The following is an 18,103-nucleotide window of genomic DNA, read 5'->3' as shown; positions in this document are numbered from 1 at the left end:
AACAATAGAAAAACATTTATTAACAATTTATAAAAAACAGCATTAAAATATTTTCCATATAAAAAACTTTCTACTTTAGATTATCGTGGCACCACTTTCTGTTCTCGAATCATCTTCAATTTCATTTCTACTTCTTGTTTCCTGGCTAGTTTGAAAGCTACATCACAAAACTCGAAATACATTCCAAATGAATCAGCATTTCGAACTTTCATATCGTGATACACGACATGATCAGTGTACTTTGGTTTGCAGCACATATAGAACAATAAGAAAAGAGATCCTATGGCATAAGTTCCTCCCATTACAGCGACCAGAATGTAGTCGTGTTTTGCCCAAGCACTGTTCTCTTTAAAAACGTGCCACAAAATGGCAAACAGGACATTCTCCAACAACAAGATGAACAGAAATATCAATGGCCGCTTTCGTTTCTTCAGTTCGAACATGATGGGCCAGTAAGTGAGAGATGGAAGCCCGAACACTGATAGCACGAGGAAAAACAAAGCAAGTTTTCTCTTCCGGTTGAAAGGTGTAGAAGACTTTTCCTGCGTATAAGTCCTCAATGCAATGGTAGACACCCATAAAGATACCAGCACACCATGAAGGAGGCAAACTAGAATCATCCAACCATGAATGACAGTTGTAGCAAGAGCAATTGCGATGGAACGGGATGTCATGATGCACATCCATCCAGTCATTGATAATGTGCCTGTGAGGATGCCATCATCTCTTCGGCGAACGGCAGCCATCATGGACATAAGAGTCAGCCCGGACGCAATGATTTCACCCGTTACTGAAAGAAACATTTATACACTACATTAATAAATAACTATCAAATAAATACATATATGAAATATGTTAAATGAAAGTTACATATATATTTAAAACTGACTATACTACACTAATCGATAACTATCAAATAATAACTACACATATAAAATATGTTAATTGACAGCTGCATATACTAATTTAAAACTGATCTTGCGGTTGTTCTTGAAAATACACTGCTGGCTATTAAAATTGCTACACTGGGAGGAAAGCAAATAGCAGAACCTTATTTATTGTACCTATATATAGTGTAACGGGATGAAGATATGATTAAATTTGCAAGTGGTCTAGCATGCAGAGCCGCTACCTTTGGCAACAACAGCGGCTTTAATCCGAGTGACCAATAAGTCCAACTGAGCTTAGTTGACAGATACATGTACTTCAAGTGGCTTTATCTCTGCGCCACAGTTCATCAATCGTAGTGTCTGGTGCGTGGTGGCGTGTCAGACACTCGGCAACACATAATCATATCTGGGTGAGAGATCTGGAGATCTCGGTAGGCGAGAGATCTGGAGAAAGTATTGGCCAGGGCACCAGATGCTGGTATAACTAGGCAGGAAAGCAGAATTTCACCACATTGCACAAGTATAACCCGACCGTACTAATTATGAAGCTCCGCCTAGTTTTGAAAGAAGATCTTAGGCGAGGGTCGTACGAGGTCTCCTATCGCTCTTCCTTTACCACTAACCTTTCGATAGGGCTTTCGACTTGCCACGTATTTTAAGTGCCCCCTTGCCACACAGACATTATACGCTTACAAACATAAATGTCTTCTCCAGGATTCGAACCGGTCCCCACTGGTACTGTAGTCAGCATCACTAACCACTATACTGGCTGGGCCAGGGCAATAGTCGAATACCTTCTATATTAAGGCAGGGCAGAAAGGGTCAGTTCTGTAAGGTCAGGATAGAACAAGCAACATGCAGTCTTGCATCACCTTGCTGACAGATGGTATCACATAATCCTCAAAGATAAGTAACCGCCATGAGCCTTAACACGTCAGAAGTGTTACGGCGGCTGCCCACATTACCGACTATGGCAACAAGAAGCGACCAGGATGTGTGCCCATTGGCATCCCATATCAGCATACTATGTCCTGTATGACAGTGACGAATGCAAGCTGGCAGCATTGTTTCTTCTCGGTATCTCCAGACACGGATGTCCAGCATGATGCTATACGCAATGCCTTCTTAGCAATATGGGCCCTTGGGCAAACCAGTGTGCTCGGCCCCCTACGATAATCACCCACAGAAATTAAATGTAAATGAATTCGTCTGGGGTCCATATGCTCGCGGGGTTCCAAGGTAAGTGCCCCAGCAGCCTCATACGTTAAATGCGTTACGCATGAACCTAGCGGGCTGTGCAATTAAATCAGAACTGCATGTGCTTCTATATGTGTTTACCTGCAGTACTCTTAACATCCTTGATTTATACTGGATATCATTGCAAATTAGTATCGGGACTGTGGTGCATTTTCTCTAGACTTAATGGATGGCACAACTCGTCCGTAAAGGGCTAATTACATAAGGAAACCTGGAATCCAGTGATACAGCGCACCTGGAAAGTTTCAGCTGACTCAAAAAACTTAAGCCCTATCGAACTTGTATTAGGATATCCTTGGCCATACGGCTGCAACACAAACTACTCCATGAACTACTACACAACTTTCAGCCGTGCTAGTTCCAAGAATGGAGACCTTTACTCTTCAATGACTCAACAAACTCATCAAGAGTATACAGAACAGCTGTATAGCATGTATAAACCATCCGATATAATATAAGTATATAATCGATATATTCACTATACGTATAGCCATTCAATAGAATCACACATCATATTTAATACCTCTCCGACTAACCACTGAGTTCGTGATACTAGTAGCGTTATGGTAGACATATCGTGCCCATTTATTTTATTTATTAATTCTTTTAAGGGGCAAGCGATTATTCCTTTCATTTCATTTTATCTTTTGTTATCATCCTCTTGGACTACGCTTCAGCTTAATAAGGCAGATCATGCTAAGCAGCAGTTCCCTTACCTTATGGATATCAGTATTATCTCAAAATGATCCGGTTAAAAAATTTACAATAAGAAAATGATACACTATCATTTCATCTAGGGAAAGCAACTTAAGAAAAAATATGTTTTGATAAATATTTAGCTTACGTGCTTTATATTCTACTTTTTCATCTAGCGAAGTTATGATAATATACAGCTGCAACAGTATCTGAGTGAGCCCTGCATAAAATTCCTCAAAGAATTCCAGCACTGCCGCTTGCCTTTCCAAGTGCGATTTTTCTTCCAGTTCCTGCTCTGTCAAAGGCCGGATCTGACAAATTCTCTGTGCAGAGAACTGTAAGACTTCGACACGCCTAGAATTAAAACAAATTCCATTCTAAATGTATAAATATGTAAACTCGGAAAACGTTCGCCAAAATGATCTTCACGTTAATACTAACACCAACATTTCCAGAAACAATTACTGGCCCTAGGATTTAGTCAATCTCATGGTATTTAAATATTATTTTGGAAGAAGGCATCTACTATCTGGGAAACTGAGCCAAGGAATAGGCTTGCAATCGAACGTCAATAATTTATTCAGAGTTTTAATTTGTTCAATTACACGAAAGTTAGAAAGTAATGCTCTGACGGGTACAAAAAGCATTTTCAATTTTTTTTAACATTTTCAATTTAATCCTAAATTTAGTTTTTCAAGTAGTACGAAATTACTAATTACGTGGTTTCAATTTGGCGATTATTTTTTACAAAGGGAAAAAAAATGTTAACTAAGTGATCATTTAATTCATTTTCAGAAATTTACTTATTACTTACAGAATTATTATTACATATATATTTTACATTCTAATTAACCATTTAAACCAAAAACCAATCAATAATTCTACTTACAAACTGGTTTTTCTTTCTGCTGGAAATTTCGTAGCGATCGCAATAAAAAACAAATTCAATTGTTCTCTTTAGTGGCAAAATATTGTATTCCTGCAGAAATTTTGCAGCAGTTTCTTTTACTGCTGGCAAATCCTATTAATGTTGACTTAAAAATTGAGTTTATGGCAAAAAAATCATTCTTTATTTACAAATTGTTGGAATAGAAGAATAATTGTTAAGAGTATTTGGTTACCTGAAGAATTATTATATGCGCCTGATTGCCAGCATTTAGAACATTTTGAAAATTTGACGACTTCGAACGTGTTGAAAATTTGATGGCTACTACACGTACCATAAAATTTTCATACCATGCGCTTCCTTTTCAAACTTCATTAAAGTAACATTTTCAGCAATGTTTCGCAGGTAACTGATGCCATATGGCAATTAGCAATATTCGTAATATCATGCTTTGAGTTTCAATCGTATGGAAACGATGCAGAAATAATATTGAAAGATTTATTCAGTGTACTCAGACGCTATCATTGCATGTAATGCGAAAGATTATTTTAAAGAGATCACAAGGAGAATTTTTAATTTTGATGACACGCTTAGGCGGCCAAAGAAGGCGGCTGATGAAGAATTGAAGATGCTTGTGCAGTTAAAACATAAATATCACCAGTTAAAAGATAAGGTTTTTATTTAGCACAGTATACAGCAAGTGATCACATAAAATTAATAGGAGACCATCATCGTGCTGGTATTCGAATTCCAGATACTCATAACCGAAAAGCGTCAGCAGTGAGTGTCGATTTGCATTTCTCTGGACATACTGAAATTGGAGATTAGAAAAGGATTCTCTCCGCTAATGTAACTTAAAAAAAAAAAAAAAAAAAAAAAAAAAAAGAAGGAGGTAAACCCCAAAAGAGAAGTCTCTCAGAAAGGGCAGGACTAAATCCAAAGAAGGTTCCGCATATGTTGGGATGTGGCAGATGTGATTTATTCTGAACTGTCATAAAATAATTAAAATATTAATCGTTAGATAATTTGAAACAATCTTTATCAATCAAACGATTTACATATATCAACAAACGAAGCAATATTTCTCAGTCTGATAATGCCACATGCAACACGATTGACTGGACAAGAACTTAATAATTGTGGATACAAAATTCTTTCTCATACACCTAGTATTCAGATAATTACCCACCTCATAATTACCTGTTCAGAGTTTTGCAAAATTTTTTATGGCAATAATTTCAACAGTTAACAACAGGATATCGAAAAAAACATTTTTTCCCTCTCCAATGAATATTTTGCTAATTGAGCATTCGTCATAAATGGTCGAACTCATCGTTAGAGAATGTCTACTAGAGGGCGATCGAATTGCACCCGTAAGTAGGAGAGGCTGCGTCCCAATTTTGATGGAGAACACTCCGGGCGGCATGGATCCAAGGTTCCCTCATGTCCTCCTTTCCTACCACCAACCTCTAGAGAAGACTTTTGGCTCGACAATATTTTAAATGCCCTCCTACTACAAAGACATTATATATTTGCAAACATTTATACCTTGTGCAAGACTCGAACTGCGCCCCAAAGCTATATCAGTCGTCTTCTCTACCACTATACAAACAAGGCAGAATATCGCACATGTAATAAGTTAATGTTTTCTAAGAAAACTAAAAGAATTATTCAAGAAAGATATGGGAAAGTTGCCTGAATTATGGGCAGAAGTCGTACTGGAATGTGATAAGGACTACATCAATAATTCAATTTATATAACAAATATACGCAGAATATAAACGAGGATTCCAAATATATGTTGGCCATTATATATTTTTCAGAACTATAGTTTTGTATTTTTTCGGTTCTGAAACATGGCAATTGTTTTAATTCTGTCCATTCTCTTGAAAAAGAATACAGTTAAGACAATTATACTCTGGTTCAAGTTTTTACCTCTTTAGCTTATAATTTAATTTTTCTTTTAAGTTTTAATTAAATTATATTGTTATATATATATTTTTTTACTATTTCCAATGATATTTTTAATTCATTTCTTTCGCATTTTTGGAACATAAATAGTTTAAATTATTATTTTAATATATATATATATATATATATATATATATAATGTGTGTGGTTTCTCTTCTTCATCCTGTAATATTTTCTGATTAATCGGATATATTAAAACACGCGTAGAAGACGATAAAAGAAGTAAAATAAAGTTAACATTCCAAACGCTATTTGATAATAATCTATCACAGAAAAAAATTGTCTTATTTTCTAAAACTAACTGACAGTCGTCTAAATATAAAGTCCTTGATGCGAACTATTGAATATACAACAGATTACTTTATTTTGCAGTTTAAGAAAGTAATGAATCAATCAAAATCCAGCGATTCAGTATGCGAGAAAGAAATCATGAACTAACCTCAGAAATTTAAGAAGGGAAATAATTTTTTAAAAATTAAAAAGAATATAATAAGTTCTTACATGGTTTTAATTTCGGTCAAAAATAATATTTTACCCTACTGCATGCAGTTAGAATTTTTTTTAATCACAATTTTCCTGAATATTTTACATGATTTCGCAAATAAGCATATTGAATGCTTTGTGAACATACATAATGTTGATTTCCTAATTTTTATACTGAAAACACAGGAGGATCGAATGAAAAATCATTCAATTCTATCATTAACTAGCACAGGTTTCATGCCGAAACATGGTCTGAAAACAAAATTCGACTTACCCTTTGATCTGCCATGGTACCAAAAGTAAGCCGTGTACCACTTTGGTTCCTACCTCTTTGGGTTCCGCCTCTCCCTGGTCTTTGACGTAAGCAGCTAAAATGTAGATGATGTAGATGACAGCTGGTAAGAAAAGACAAAAAGCTGATACGATACAGTAATTGATATCCCTATCTGTGAAGTACTTGCCGACGGCTGCACTATCCTGATACAACTTGTTCAAGTAAATGGCCAACTGTACAACCGATGTAGCCAGCAGGAAAGGGAATGAATACTTGCCGAAGAAAGGAAAGACGCCGGCGTTGCGAGTAGGAGGACCTTTCTCAGCGTCTCTGCTAGCCTTTGCACCGTTCGCTCCGTCTGTCCCATCAGATCTAGAAATCTAAATATCAAAAATGGAAGAGAACACGTTTTTAAGTTCAGTGATATTAAACTTATTTTGCATTCACCTTTAATACTGTTTACCACAAAAAGGAAGTTTATGTAATTAAGCAGGATGACGACAGTTCATGATCTATTCGATCTACACCAATATAATGTAAGTAACTAACTCATTTCAATAGAACTGAAATTCGCTTGAGTATTTTCGATCGGTTTACACATTTCAAGACGAAAATTTGTCGTTATTCTGATACATGCTGAAATGCTAATACTAAATTAGTGAATAAAGGTAATACGCACTCTTATTCACTCATGGCGTAATATCATATCAAGCATATGAGATCTTAAGAAAGCAAAATTTTGAAAAATATTTTCTGTGAAAAATGACAAAAATCAAGTAATAGACCAAACAAAGACCGAAACAAGAAAACAACACGCTTTTTCAGAAGGAAAATCAACGATGAAAACCAACATTTAAATGCATATGAAGTGAAGAAGAAATAGAGAAAAATGTGAAATGGAAATGAAGACAAAGAATTATCTTTGAGAACATGAGAGGCAAATAGCTTAAGTTTTCTTCTAGAATATGAAATCCAGCAGTTTCACACTTCGTTGTTTCAAAGTAAAATATTATTTTGTTATCTAATAGAAACTGATGAATGTACTAGATCCGAAGATCCCTGTATACACTGGTGTGCAAAAATTAAGGACGAGACGGTTTTTCAATATAACTTTGTACAAAAGCTTTCCAAATCAACACATTTAATACCGTAAGATCCCAAATAGGTAAGGACATAAATAATGTAAGCAACACTTACTAAAAGAGAAATCAGAGGGATAAAAAGAAGCTTTATTGAAAAAGTAGCATGGAGCGCAATGCGACTGAAGGCCGAAACATCCCTGTGATGGGTGTCCAGCAAGAAACATCCGGTCTTTAATAGGGGACATGATCTCCCCTGACTGCTAGGCAGGTTTCACAGCGTCTGCCCATGCTGAGAATGAGGGTGTCAATGAGTTGTTGAGGTATTGCTGCCCATTCGTCTTGCAGCGCCAATCGAAGCTCCGGAATCGTTACTGGTGGTAAGGTACGAGCTGCCAAGCGTCTGCCTAGAAAATCCCATACATACTCGATGGGATTGAAATCCGGAGATTGTGCCGGCCAATCCATACGTTCAATATCCTCACTCTCTAAGAGCTGTTCGGCAGCTACTGTGCGATGACATGGTGCATTGTCGTCCATGAAAAGGAACTGCGGACCCATAGCGCCTCTGAAAAGACGCACATAGGGAAGAAGAATCTCGTTACAATAACGGGTTCCGTTGACTGAACCTGCGTCGAAGATGTGAAGGTCTGTACGACTACCAAGCATGATGCCTCCCCAAACGAGAACACCGCCACCTCCATACCTGTCCCTTTCAATGATGTTCGAGGGATGATTGCGGCTTCCCCGTTCCCTCCAGATTAGTATGCGATGAGAATCGCTACTCAGACTGAATCTGCTCTCATCTGTAAAGAGTACTCGTCCCCATTCATTGTCTCTCCAATTCCGGTGTTCCCGGCTTCACAGAGAACGCCTTCTCCGATGGGCAGGCGTTAGAGGTACACACCGTACAGGGCGTCGTGCAAACAGACCACCACCGTGCAGTCTTCTGGCCACGGTAAAACGCGATATCGGTCGTCCAGTCGCCTGTGTCGTGTGTCTAGCGATTTCTCCCGCTGTCTGCCGCCTGTTTCTTCTGGCCTGTAAGGCAATATACCGGTCATCTGCGGGTGTGGTTCCTCGTGGACGACCACTACTAAACCCCCGGATAGTAGTCCTGTAGTTTGAAATTGTCTCCAAAGTCGTGAAACGATGCTGTGAGCAATTCCGAACTCTGCAGCCACACTTGTCACACTGCGTGCGGCCTTCCTCCAACTTCCCAATGATTCGACCTCGGGTAAAAGCATCCATATGTCGTCTAACAGATTAATTATTCGCCATTTCTCGCTGAGGCAGCAACTCGGTGTGATTTTAACTGCTATACGGCGTGCAATCTCTTTGCCAGAAATATTGATCTTACACCGACAACATGCTTTATACTACTCAGACACTCCCCCATTACGTCTATCAGGTTCAATGTTCCGTCTTACTTTCCACGGGAACATGCAAGGACCTGACTCGGAACAGAGAGCTTACTAAAGCTATGTTCAATAACTGTGGGAAGTAGACAGGATACACAAGAAGGGTATACAAAACCCTTTATTTTTCTCTATTTACAATAACTTCCGTACTTCGGAATACAAAGACCCACTACTTGTGGTCTAAACGTAAAAATATAAAAATAAAACTAAACTCTTAACTTTGAAATAATAAACGCGGAAGATTGGCCTTATATTAACAGGAAGCCGTATGTAGTACAGAGAACTGTGAGCACTACAATACGTTTAAAGTTATCAAGAGGATTAAACCTCTGGCCTGGAAGGCAACCAGCAACTGAGTAAAACTTCTAAGGTAAGCGGCCTGCTTCGACTAACTGCTTCCTCTCTCGCGCTTGGCAAAAAGCCACAACTTAAATACTTGGCGTTCGCCAGACAAACTTTGCATAAATACGTTAACGCTTATAATTCTGGCCGGAAGTAGAAAATAAGAAGTGATAGTAAAGATTTAAAATAAAATAAACGTTAGTAAAACTTAAGATCCTTACATACTTCCCGCCAGAGTTAATTAGTTTGAAACTGAGGTCTAAAACGACCTTGTTGAAAACTTTTAGCTCTAGAATATAACGCGAGGCCAACCTTTTACAATCATAACTTCGTTAGAAACTAGAAAATTTAAAAGAAAGAAATTTGTTACAATAGCAGCTCCCAGGATCTACAACAATCTTTTTTTTTTCATCTGTACTGCATCTAAACAGGAGCTTTATTCAATTCTGGTTCCTTCCAGAGATCTGGAAGGAAAACTAGTTTAATGAAATGTTACACAATGAAATGGCAAGTAACATGTATAATTATATTTCTCTTAACATTCTTATTTCATTCATGACTATTTTAATTATCTCTCCCCGTGCTCTCTGACATGTGTTGTAAAAGAACCCCAAACACGAATGTGTTTATGTCTACGTGTTCAACACTTCCTCCTACAATCAAAGCACTAACGTGTTAAAAATTCAACATACCAAGACCTCGTAACACACCCTAATTTCAACTCTAAACCCTGAGGTACTATTCTGAAAGTGGCTAACTCTGAAGTGTAGCGTCAGAGAGCCTAACTACTTTCATTCAACCTTTAACAGATATTCACCATGATTTGGTCTTTTTACAGTCACACGAATAACAAATTTTTAACATTACTTTCACTTTTACCATATCACGGTATTTCTTAACATTTGAAATAACAGTTCACATTGTATATAAGAACATATTAACATGCCGTTAATTTTACGCATTTGACAACATACATTAGTAGTACATTGTTAACTTCTATTCTTTTCAAAGCAAGTGCCAATTCTTTCTACATTGAAATACTACATTTCAAAAAGTCTTTCAGACTAAAACTTCTTTCTTGCCAGAAAGTTTTAAATAAAATTTATACAATAACTTTTACAATATTTAAGTCTTTACACATCGCTATTATACATCAACTTTAGTTTTACACGCTAGTAATTGAAAAACATAATACCAAAATCGGTAGCAACTCATTTCTCGCCCTTTTGGCGATAAAGGTAGACCTCGCATGAGGTAAAACTTCTTGAAATCTGCCGCTTGCAGTAAAAATGAAAGATTAACTTAAGTTTGCACAGTAACATAAAATTTTACTTATCTTTGTGATATTCGGACATTCTTTTCTGAGCCCAGTCCTGGAAAGTAGCGTAGATTCTTGTTTGATTTATCCTCCTTCGTGTGCGGGCTCGCCCTTCAGTGCCTTCCTCTAGAAGCTTTCTTTTTTTTTCCAGTTCGGTCACCCTTGAATACCTTCTTTTTCGCCTCTGCCTGTGGTCTTGGCCGTTTGATGGCAGCTGGTCTTGGCGGAACCGGGAAACTTCTTTCGTGTTCCTGCTTGGACCTCGTTGCTGGCCGTTCAAATTTTCCTTGTAACTTTTCCTCCGCCGCTGGTGGCCCTTCCGCAGTTCGGCGACATTTGCTGCGGAGAGTCCTGTCGGATGAGTAGATCTTCCGTTTTAGAGCCGGGTTATAGTTGCCGTCATTTCTCCTGGCTCTCTTTGCATACGTCGTCCTTCTCCTTTCTTCATTCTGGGGGTGTCCCTGAGCTCTCTTTTCTGGACGGTGGAACGGCTTCTTTTTCTTGTTACCTTCAATTTTCCCGCGGGGAAACTTTCTTTTCACTTGCTCCTGCCTCTTAATGGCTTGCCCTTGTACTTGTCGTTGTTCCACCTCTGGAGCTTGTGCCTGCGGTGTCTGCCGTGCCGGATCCTGCAAAAGATCTTTGAAAATTTGCATTTTATTACGATCATAGTAGGGTTTCATTCGATCAATGTTTGCGGAGCAGGTTTCACCATTTCTGGCTTTTAACACTACTACAGCGTGAGTTATTTTTTCTATGACATATGGTCCTTCAAATCGTGGAAACAATTTGGCAGTTTTATCTTCTGGTGCTGAAGAAAGTGAATGCTTAATTTTTAATACTTCATCCCCTACTTTAAAAGTTACTCCCCGTCGTTTCAAGTCGTAATACAGCTTTTGTTTTCTCTGTGCTACTTCCGTATTCTTTTTTGCTTCTTTAATTAGTTTTTCTATATTACCCATTTTAAATTCTGGGGCTCTTTGTTGAACATAAAATAATTTATCTAACGGCGTTATAATCTTTCTCCCTAAAAATAACTCAGCAGGACTTTTGCCCGTTGTAATCTGTTTTGCGGTCCTAAGGGCGAAAGCAAATTCATTGACATAGTTATCCCAGCTTTTATGAAAATTTTTAACATAACTACGGATAATTTTCACTATATTTCTATTCACCCGTTCCGCTATATTTGATTGCGGCCGATACGGGACCATTTTTAAATGACGTATGCCCAGTTTTTGGCACATGTCTTCAAATACATTACTTACAAATTGAGGACCATTATCCGATATAACTTTTAGGGGCGCCCCGTATTTTAAAATATATTTATTTAAAATAGAATCAGTAACTAATTTCGCGGAGGCTCGTTTTAAGGGAACAATTTCGGTCCACTTACTAAAATGATCAACCATAACAAGGAGATAACGACTTTTATTTAACTGACTTTTTGGGAAAGGGCCCAATAAATCGATGCCAATTATTTCATTTGGAAATTCGGATTTAATACTTCAGTAACTAATTTCGCGGAGGCTCGTTTTAAGGGAACAATTTCGGTCCACTTACTAAAATGATCAACCATAACAAGGAGATAGCGACTTTTATTTAACTGACTTTTTGGGAAAGGGCCCAATAAATCGATGCCAATTATTTCATTTGGAAATTCGGATTTAATACTATTTAGAAACCCGGCCGGGCGGAAATTAATATAATTAACTGCTTGACATGTTGGGCAGGACTAGACATACGCCCTTGTTAACTTTTGCAGTTCAGGAAAATAGACTGCCTCGCGTACGCGTTGGATAGGTTTTCGAATACCAGCATGAGAAGCTAAAGGGCTGTCATGGAGCTCCTGCAGGATATTTAATCTAAGACTAGCTGGGATAACAGGTCGAAATTCGTTGTTGGAATTCGTAGTTTTTGTATAGAATAATAGACCATCTATTAGTTCGTAATGGGCCGCCCTATTTCTTATAGCCACAATATCATGGTGGCTAAAATTTTCAGGATCCTTTAAATACTCATAAATGCTTTCAAACTCAGGATCCTTACCCAGTTCGGTTATTACAGTTTCTCGGGAATTTATTGTACATGCTGTGAGCATTGCCACCTTTACGGTATTACCTTCTTCATCTATTTTAATTCTGGATAGGGCATCTGCTACGATATTTTCCTTTCCGGGGGTATGCTTGATTACCAGATTATATTCTTGTAGCTTGAGTGCCCATCTTATTAACCTTGGGGATAAGTTTTTCCCTGAGTACAATCTAGTTACCGCCGCATCATCAAAGTACACTCTTATTGGCGCCTTTCCAAAATAGACTCGGAACTTTTGCACTGCTAACAGAACTGCAAGTGCCTCTCTCTCGGTCGCGGAATAGTTTCTTTGTGTTTGATTTAAAGTTCGGCTAAAAAATGCCACGGGCTGTTGATTTTGCGAAAGTACCGCTCCTACCGCATAATCCGAAGCATCCGCTGAAATTTCTAAATTCTCTTCCTTTTCAGGAAATTTCAACACAGGGGCTTGCGTTAATGCTTGTTTTAATTTTTCGAAAGCACTATTGGCTTCGGCCGTCCACGAGAATCTTGCCTTTTTCCTTTTTAATTTTAACAATGGCTCAGCAATAGCTGCAAAATCTTTTAGAAAGGACCTATAATATGAACAAAGTCCTAGAAAAGAAGAGAGCTTCTTCGCTGTGTTTGGAGTCGGATACTTTTGTACAGCGATTATTTTTGATTCGTCTGTCTCGATTCCTTTCTGAGATATTTTGTAACCTAAATATTTTAATTCAGGGGCTGCAAATTTGCACTTTTCGACATTAACTTTTAGACCGGCCTCATTTAATAAAGAAAACACCTGTCTTAAATCCTGTACATGTTGGTCGAGATTATCACTAGTAATAATGATATCGTCTAAAGAGATAAATGTGGACTTTCCAAGAACAGGTCTTAACACAATGTCCATACATCGCTGAAATGTTGCCGGTGCCCCTGAAAGGCCAAACGGCATACGCAAAAATGCATAAGTGCCAGACTTGGTTATAAAAGCAGTCTTAGGCACGTCCTCAGGCCTAACCCCTATTTGAAAATAACCAGTCGTTAAGTTTAAAGTCGTCATAAATTTGGTTGATTTTATGTTCCTTAAAATTTCTTCTATGATCGGTAACGGATATACCGGATATTTCGTTATGGAATTTAATTTACGATAATCAATAGCGAATCTCCACCTTTTTGGATGCTCCAAAGGATAGTCATTATTTTTCTTACATAAAACCACCGGGCTAGCATAACTACTTGAGATGGGCGTTATGATCTTTTTACGTAGCATATCGGTAATATGCCATTCTATAATTTTTTCCTTATTCTTATCATACCGGTATGGTTTTTGACGAACTGGCAATGCATCTCCGGTGTCAATACTATGGTTAGTAACCTGAGTAAATCCTGGAATATCACTAAATAACGAAGCAAATTCACTTACCACTTGTCGGATTCTATCTTGCTCGTCATTAGGCAGGTGGTCAAGATTTAACCTTGACGGTTCAGCCTTTTCTACACGCACTGGTTTCATTGTCAGCTTAAGGGACGCTTCATTAAAATCCAGTGTAGCTTGTGCGTCTGAAAGAAAATCTATTCCTAAGATCAAATGTGCTTGCAGATTCTTTACTATAAAAAACATCACCTTTACTTGTTCGTCCTTGATACGGATATACAAAGGTACTTTACCTACGCACTTACATTTTTCTCCTTGCGCCGCTAATACTGTCGTATTATCCGCATTATATATGCGGTATTTCCGAAAATACTTTCTAAAAAAGACTTCTGCCACACAGGAACACTGCGCGCCGGTATCCAGGAGTGCGGTGGCCGGGATATTATTCACCAAGACTTCAATCTTCGGAAGAGTCAAATTTTTCACCATTATATTTAACTTGAAGGAAGAGGGGTTTTCGTGGCCTTCGGATTTCCGCACCCTCCCGTCAGCAGAAATCCGTTTTAGTTTAAATTATTTTTCATTTCCGTGCTTTCCTTCTTTTTCCACTGGCCTTGAGACTTTTTTCCTGGATTGCTATTGAACTGTCGACGTTCGCCGGCTGTTTTTGAATGCTCGGGTTTCCTTGCCCACTGATTCGCTTTGCTTCCGTAGCCGTGTGCTTGAGTTTGCTGTAGTCTTGGCGCACCAAATTGGTTTCGCTGTTGATATTGGCGTCTTCTTTCAATGACCGCCGTTCTTCTACTTTCAAACTGGATTGCTAGCTCAAATAACTTTTCCAGTGTAGTCGGATTTCTTAATTCAATAAAGTCTTGCACTTGGGGCAGTAACCTCGGCAAAATCACTTGAATTATCTCAGGATCCGGACGGTTTCCATACAAGAGTTTGAAGACGTGAATTTTTCTTAAAATAAAGCTTGAGAGATTTTCGATCCTTTGTTGATATATGCTGAAAAGTTCCGTTTCTAATTTCGCACGATCCCTTACGACAGGGAAGGCTTTTAGTAGGGCAGTCTTGAAATTTTCGTAAGTATAGGTGGGACTTCCTGCTTGACCCAAGAGACTTTTGCCTATACATTTGAACCAATTAAGCGCTTGGCCCCTCAAAGCGCTAGTAGCTAAGGTAACTTTTTGAAATTCGTGCACGGGGTAGAGCATGAAGTGGTCATCCAATTTCTCCAAAAAACTGGTTACCGGTGAGTTTCCATTAAATGTTGCTTCTGGTTTCATCGAAGCGCGCATGGTCTGGACGATGTAACCAAATCCTTCCAGGGCGGCAGCTGGCATTTCTGGATTCTGAGCCGCTTCTGTAGGCAGCACAGGTTCTTCTTGAAACTCGGCCATGGTTATTCTTCTTCGTCGAGCGCCACTATCAGGTTCAATGTTCCGTCTTACTTTCTTCGGGAACATGCAAGGACCTGACTCGGAACAGAGAGCTTACTAAAGCTATGTTCAATAACTGTGGGAAGTAGACAGGATACACAAGAAGGGTATACAAAACCCTTTATTTTTCTCTATTTACAATAACTTCCGTACTTCGGAATACAAAGACCCACTACTTGTGGTCTAAACGTAAAAATATAAAAATAAAACTAAACTCTTAACTTTGAAATAATAAACGTGGAAGATTGGCCTTATATTAACAGGAAGACCGTATGTAGTACAGAGAACTGTGAGCACTACAATACGTTTAAAGTTATCAAGAGGATTAAACCTCTGGCCTGGAAAGCAACCAGCAACTGAGTAAAACTTCTAAGGTAAGCGGCCTGCTTCGACTAACTGCTTCCTCTCTCGCGCTTGGCAAAAAGCCACAACTTAAATACTTGGCGTTCGCCAGACAAACTTTGCATAAATACGTTAACGCTTATAATTCTGGCCGGAAATAGAAAATAAGAAATGATAGTAAAGATTTAAAATAAAATAAACGTTAGTAAAACTTAAGATCCTTACACGTCTACCTGCATATCTGCGCATGTGCTACCATACATCACCTTACTTAATCTCCTGATGGGTCTTTCTGTTCGTTCTGCCTCTTCGTTCAGCTGATATGCTAATTTTTCGACTTCGTTCTTAATTTTTGCACACCAGTGTATATCCTTATTTCTAGAATGATATGCATTTGTTTAACTTGAGGACTTCCTTTTGTATAAAATAATTGCATTTTAATATCATTTTCATTGCCAGTTACTCGAAGAAATGTGTGCATGAAAATTGGGAATGGTGATAAATAAATCCTGTGTTTCAGGTTGGGGCTGAGAGTTGACTATTTTCCTAGTAGGTTCAATAATGCCGCAAGTTTTAGAAAGAACATGCTTGGTATAATCTCTCCAAGGGAGGCGTTTTGTTAAAAATAAGTCCCAATAATTCAACAAACTTTCTCGCCGAAAATATAAATGTTATTAATGATAGTTTTCTTGGCTTTTTGCCTATTTCGTCTCTCGCGTGATGATAAAGACCAAAAAATGGTACATCAATGGAAGCGCTATCATATAATAATATACGTAATAAAGAGCAGAACAGGCGATTCAGATTCGAATTCTCAAAAAAAGTTTGTATAATTATGAAATACAATAAAAAAACAACTGAAGGAAAAGAAACAATAAAAAATAATAATCGAAGTATAACATAATACAATATGTACACCTATTTCAATCTTAAGCGTCATCATGATGGGAAAGTGGTTAGTGATTCTGACTGCCACACCGAAAGGCCCGGGTTCGAATCACGGAGAAGGCATGGATGTAAATTGTCTGTCCCCTCACAGGAGGCAATGGTCGCCCATACATTAGGTGCCTCCTTAATAAGGTGACCATCGCTTCCGGCTTTAGTAGCAGGCAACGGCTAGTAACCGCCATTGGAAATGAAGAAAAATAAAAGTTTTGCATTAAAAATTGGTGACTAAGGAATTTTTGCATTTTATTCTGAACTAAACCAACGATTTTAATTTGAATTTCTTGAAACTATGTAAATGACCTGTGTAGTGCTGAAGTTTTGGAAGTTTTATAAACATTCAAAATTGTTCAAGTATTTAATGAATTTGCATAAGAAAAGGAAATAAATAATGTAATAAACATAAAATAAGCGTATTTAATATTGAATTATGCATTCGAATATGTATTAAAATATGAAAAGATTTATTTTTTGTCAGTCTTACGAAACATTACATCATTCAGATCAAAGGCTTTAGCTTTATAAAAATTTATGTAAGGGTATTGTAACAACACAACTAGAGAGGAAGCCAGGATGGCATTCCTATTTTGAATATTATTTTATTATTTACAGAAATAGTTGCATTTTGTTTCACAATAAAAGAATGTGATTGACATGTTTTTGTCATAGGCACGACAGAAATGGCCGTCCTCCATTTTCTCTCTTTCAAATTCTAAATATTATTAATTTTCATACACCCCACTGGAAAACGCTTTTATGCTAGAGGAAGTGGGAAAGAGATCCCCGAACTATATGCGACAGTCACAAATTTGTCAGCGATAAGTGAATTTACCATTTCGTAGTCGTAAATTCATTTATTATTTCCAGTTAAACAAAATGGCATTCGTAGTGATCCATGTGAGGATAGATCCGTTTTTGGTCAACAAATTTTTAGGAAAAGAGTCGTTAGGAATCCTGCATGGGCACTGTTGTATAAATTTTTAGAAAGTTAAAGCTTTGATAATAGCACGCGTTTTTCACGTTAAGGAAAAATGAAAAAGATTTGTACTGCAATAATTTTTTAACGATTACCCGATTATAATTCTAAAGTAATAAAACTTCATTAGAATATTAATAACATATTTTAATACTTTGAATACGTATAAATTACTTGCGTAAAATTTCTTTCTGTATACAAAATGTAAAAAAAAAAAAAAAAAAAAAAAAAAAAAAATAATTAAATAAAAATATAGTAAATCACAAATCACAAAAAATATCATTGAATGGCCTTTAAGAGGTAAACAAAAACGTCGCATAATCGCATAATTGTAATTTTATTTATTAGCCGATC

The 18,103-nt window shown here is 37.5% G+C and overlaps 1 protein-coding gene across 1 annotated transcript in view; it reads right to left on the bottom strand.

The window, feature by feature from the left end:
* LOC118188199 (uncharacterized) overlaps window positions 1-18,103 on the bottom strand; it is a 38,826-nt gene continuing 20,723 nt past the window's right edge. The window contains exons 2-4 of the mRNA XM_035358577.2: window positions 6,458-6,837; window positions 2,992-3,197; window positions 1-790 (exon numbers count right to left, since the gene is read on the bottom strand). Coding sequence (XP_035214468.1) covers window positions 81-790; window positions 2,992-3,197; window positions 6,458-6,837 — 1,296 coding nt within the window. The 3' untranslated portion in view covers window positions 1-80. The remainder of the gene's footprint in view (window positions 791-2,991; window positions 3,198-6,457; window positions 6,838-18,103) is intronic.

Source organism: Stegodyphus dumicola, chromosome 2 (assembly GCF_044657685.1).
Source record: "Stegodyphus dumicola isolate Sdum_Otavi_A_Nest chromosome 2, ASM4465768v1".
Lineage (NCBI taxonomy): Eukaryota > Metazoa > Arthropoda > Arachnida > Araneae > Eresidae > Stegodyphus > Stegodyphus dumicola.
This window is presented reverse-complemented; position numbering and strand designations above follow the sequence as displayed.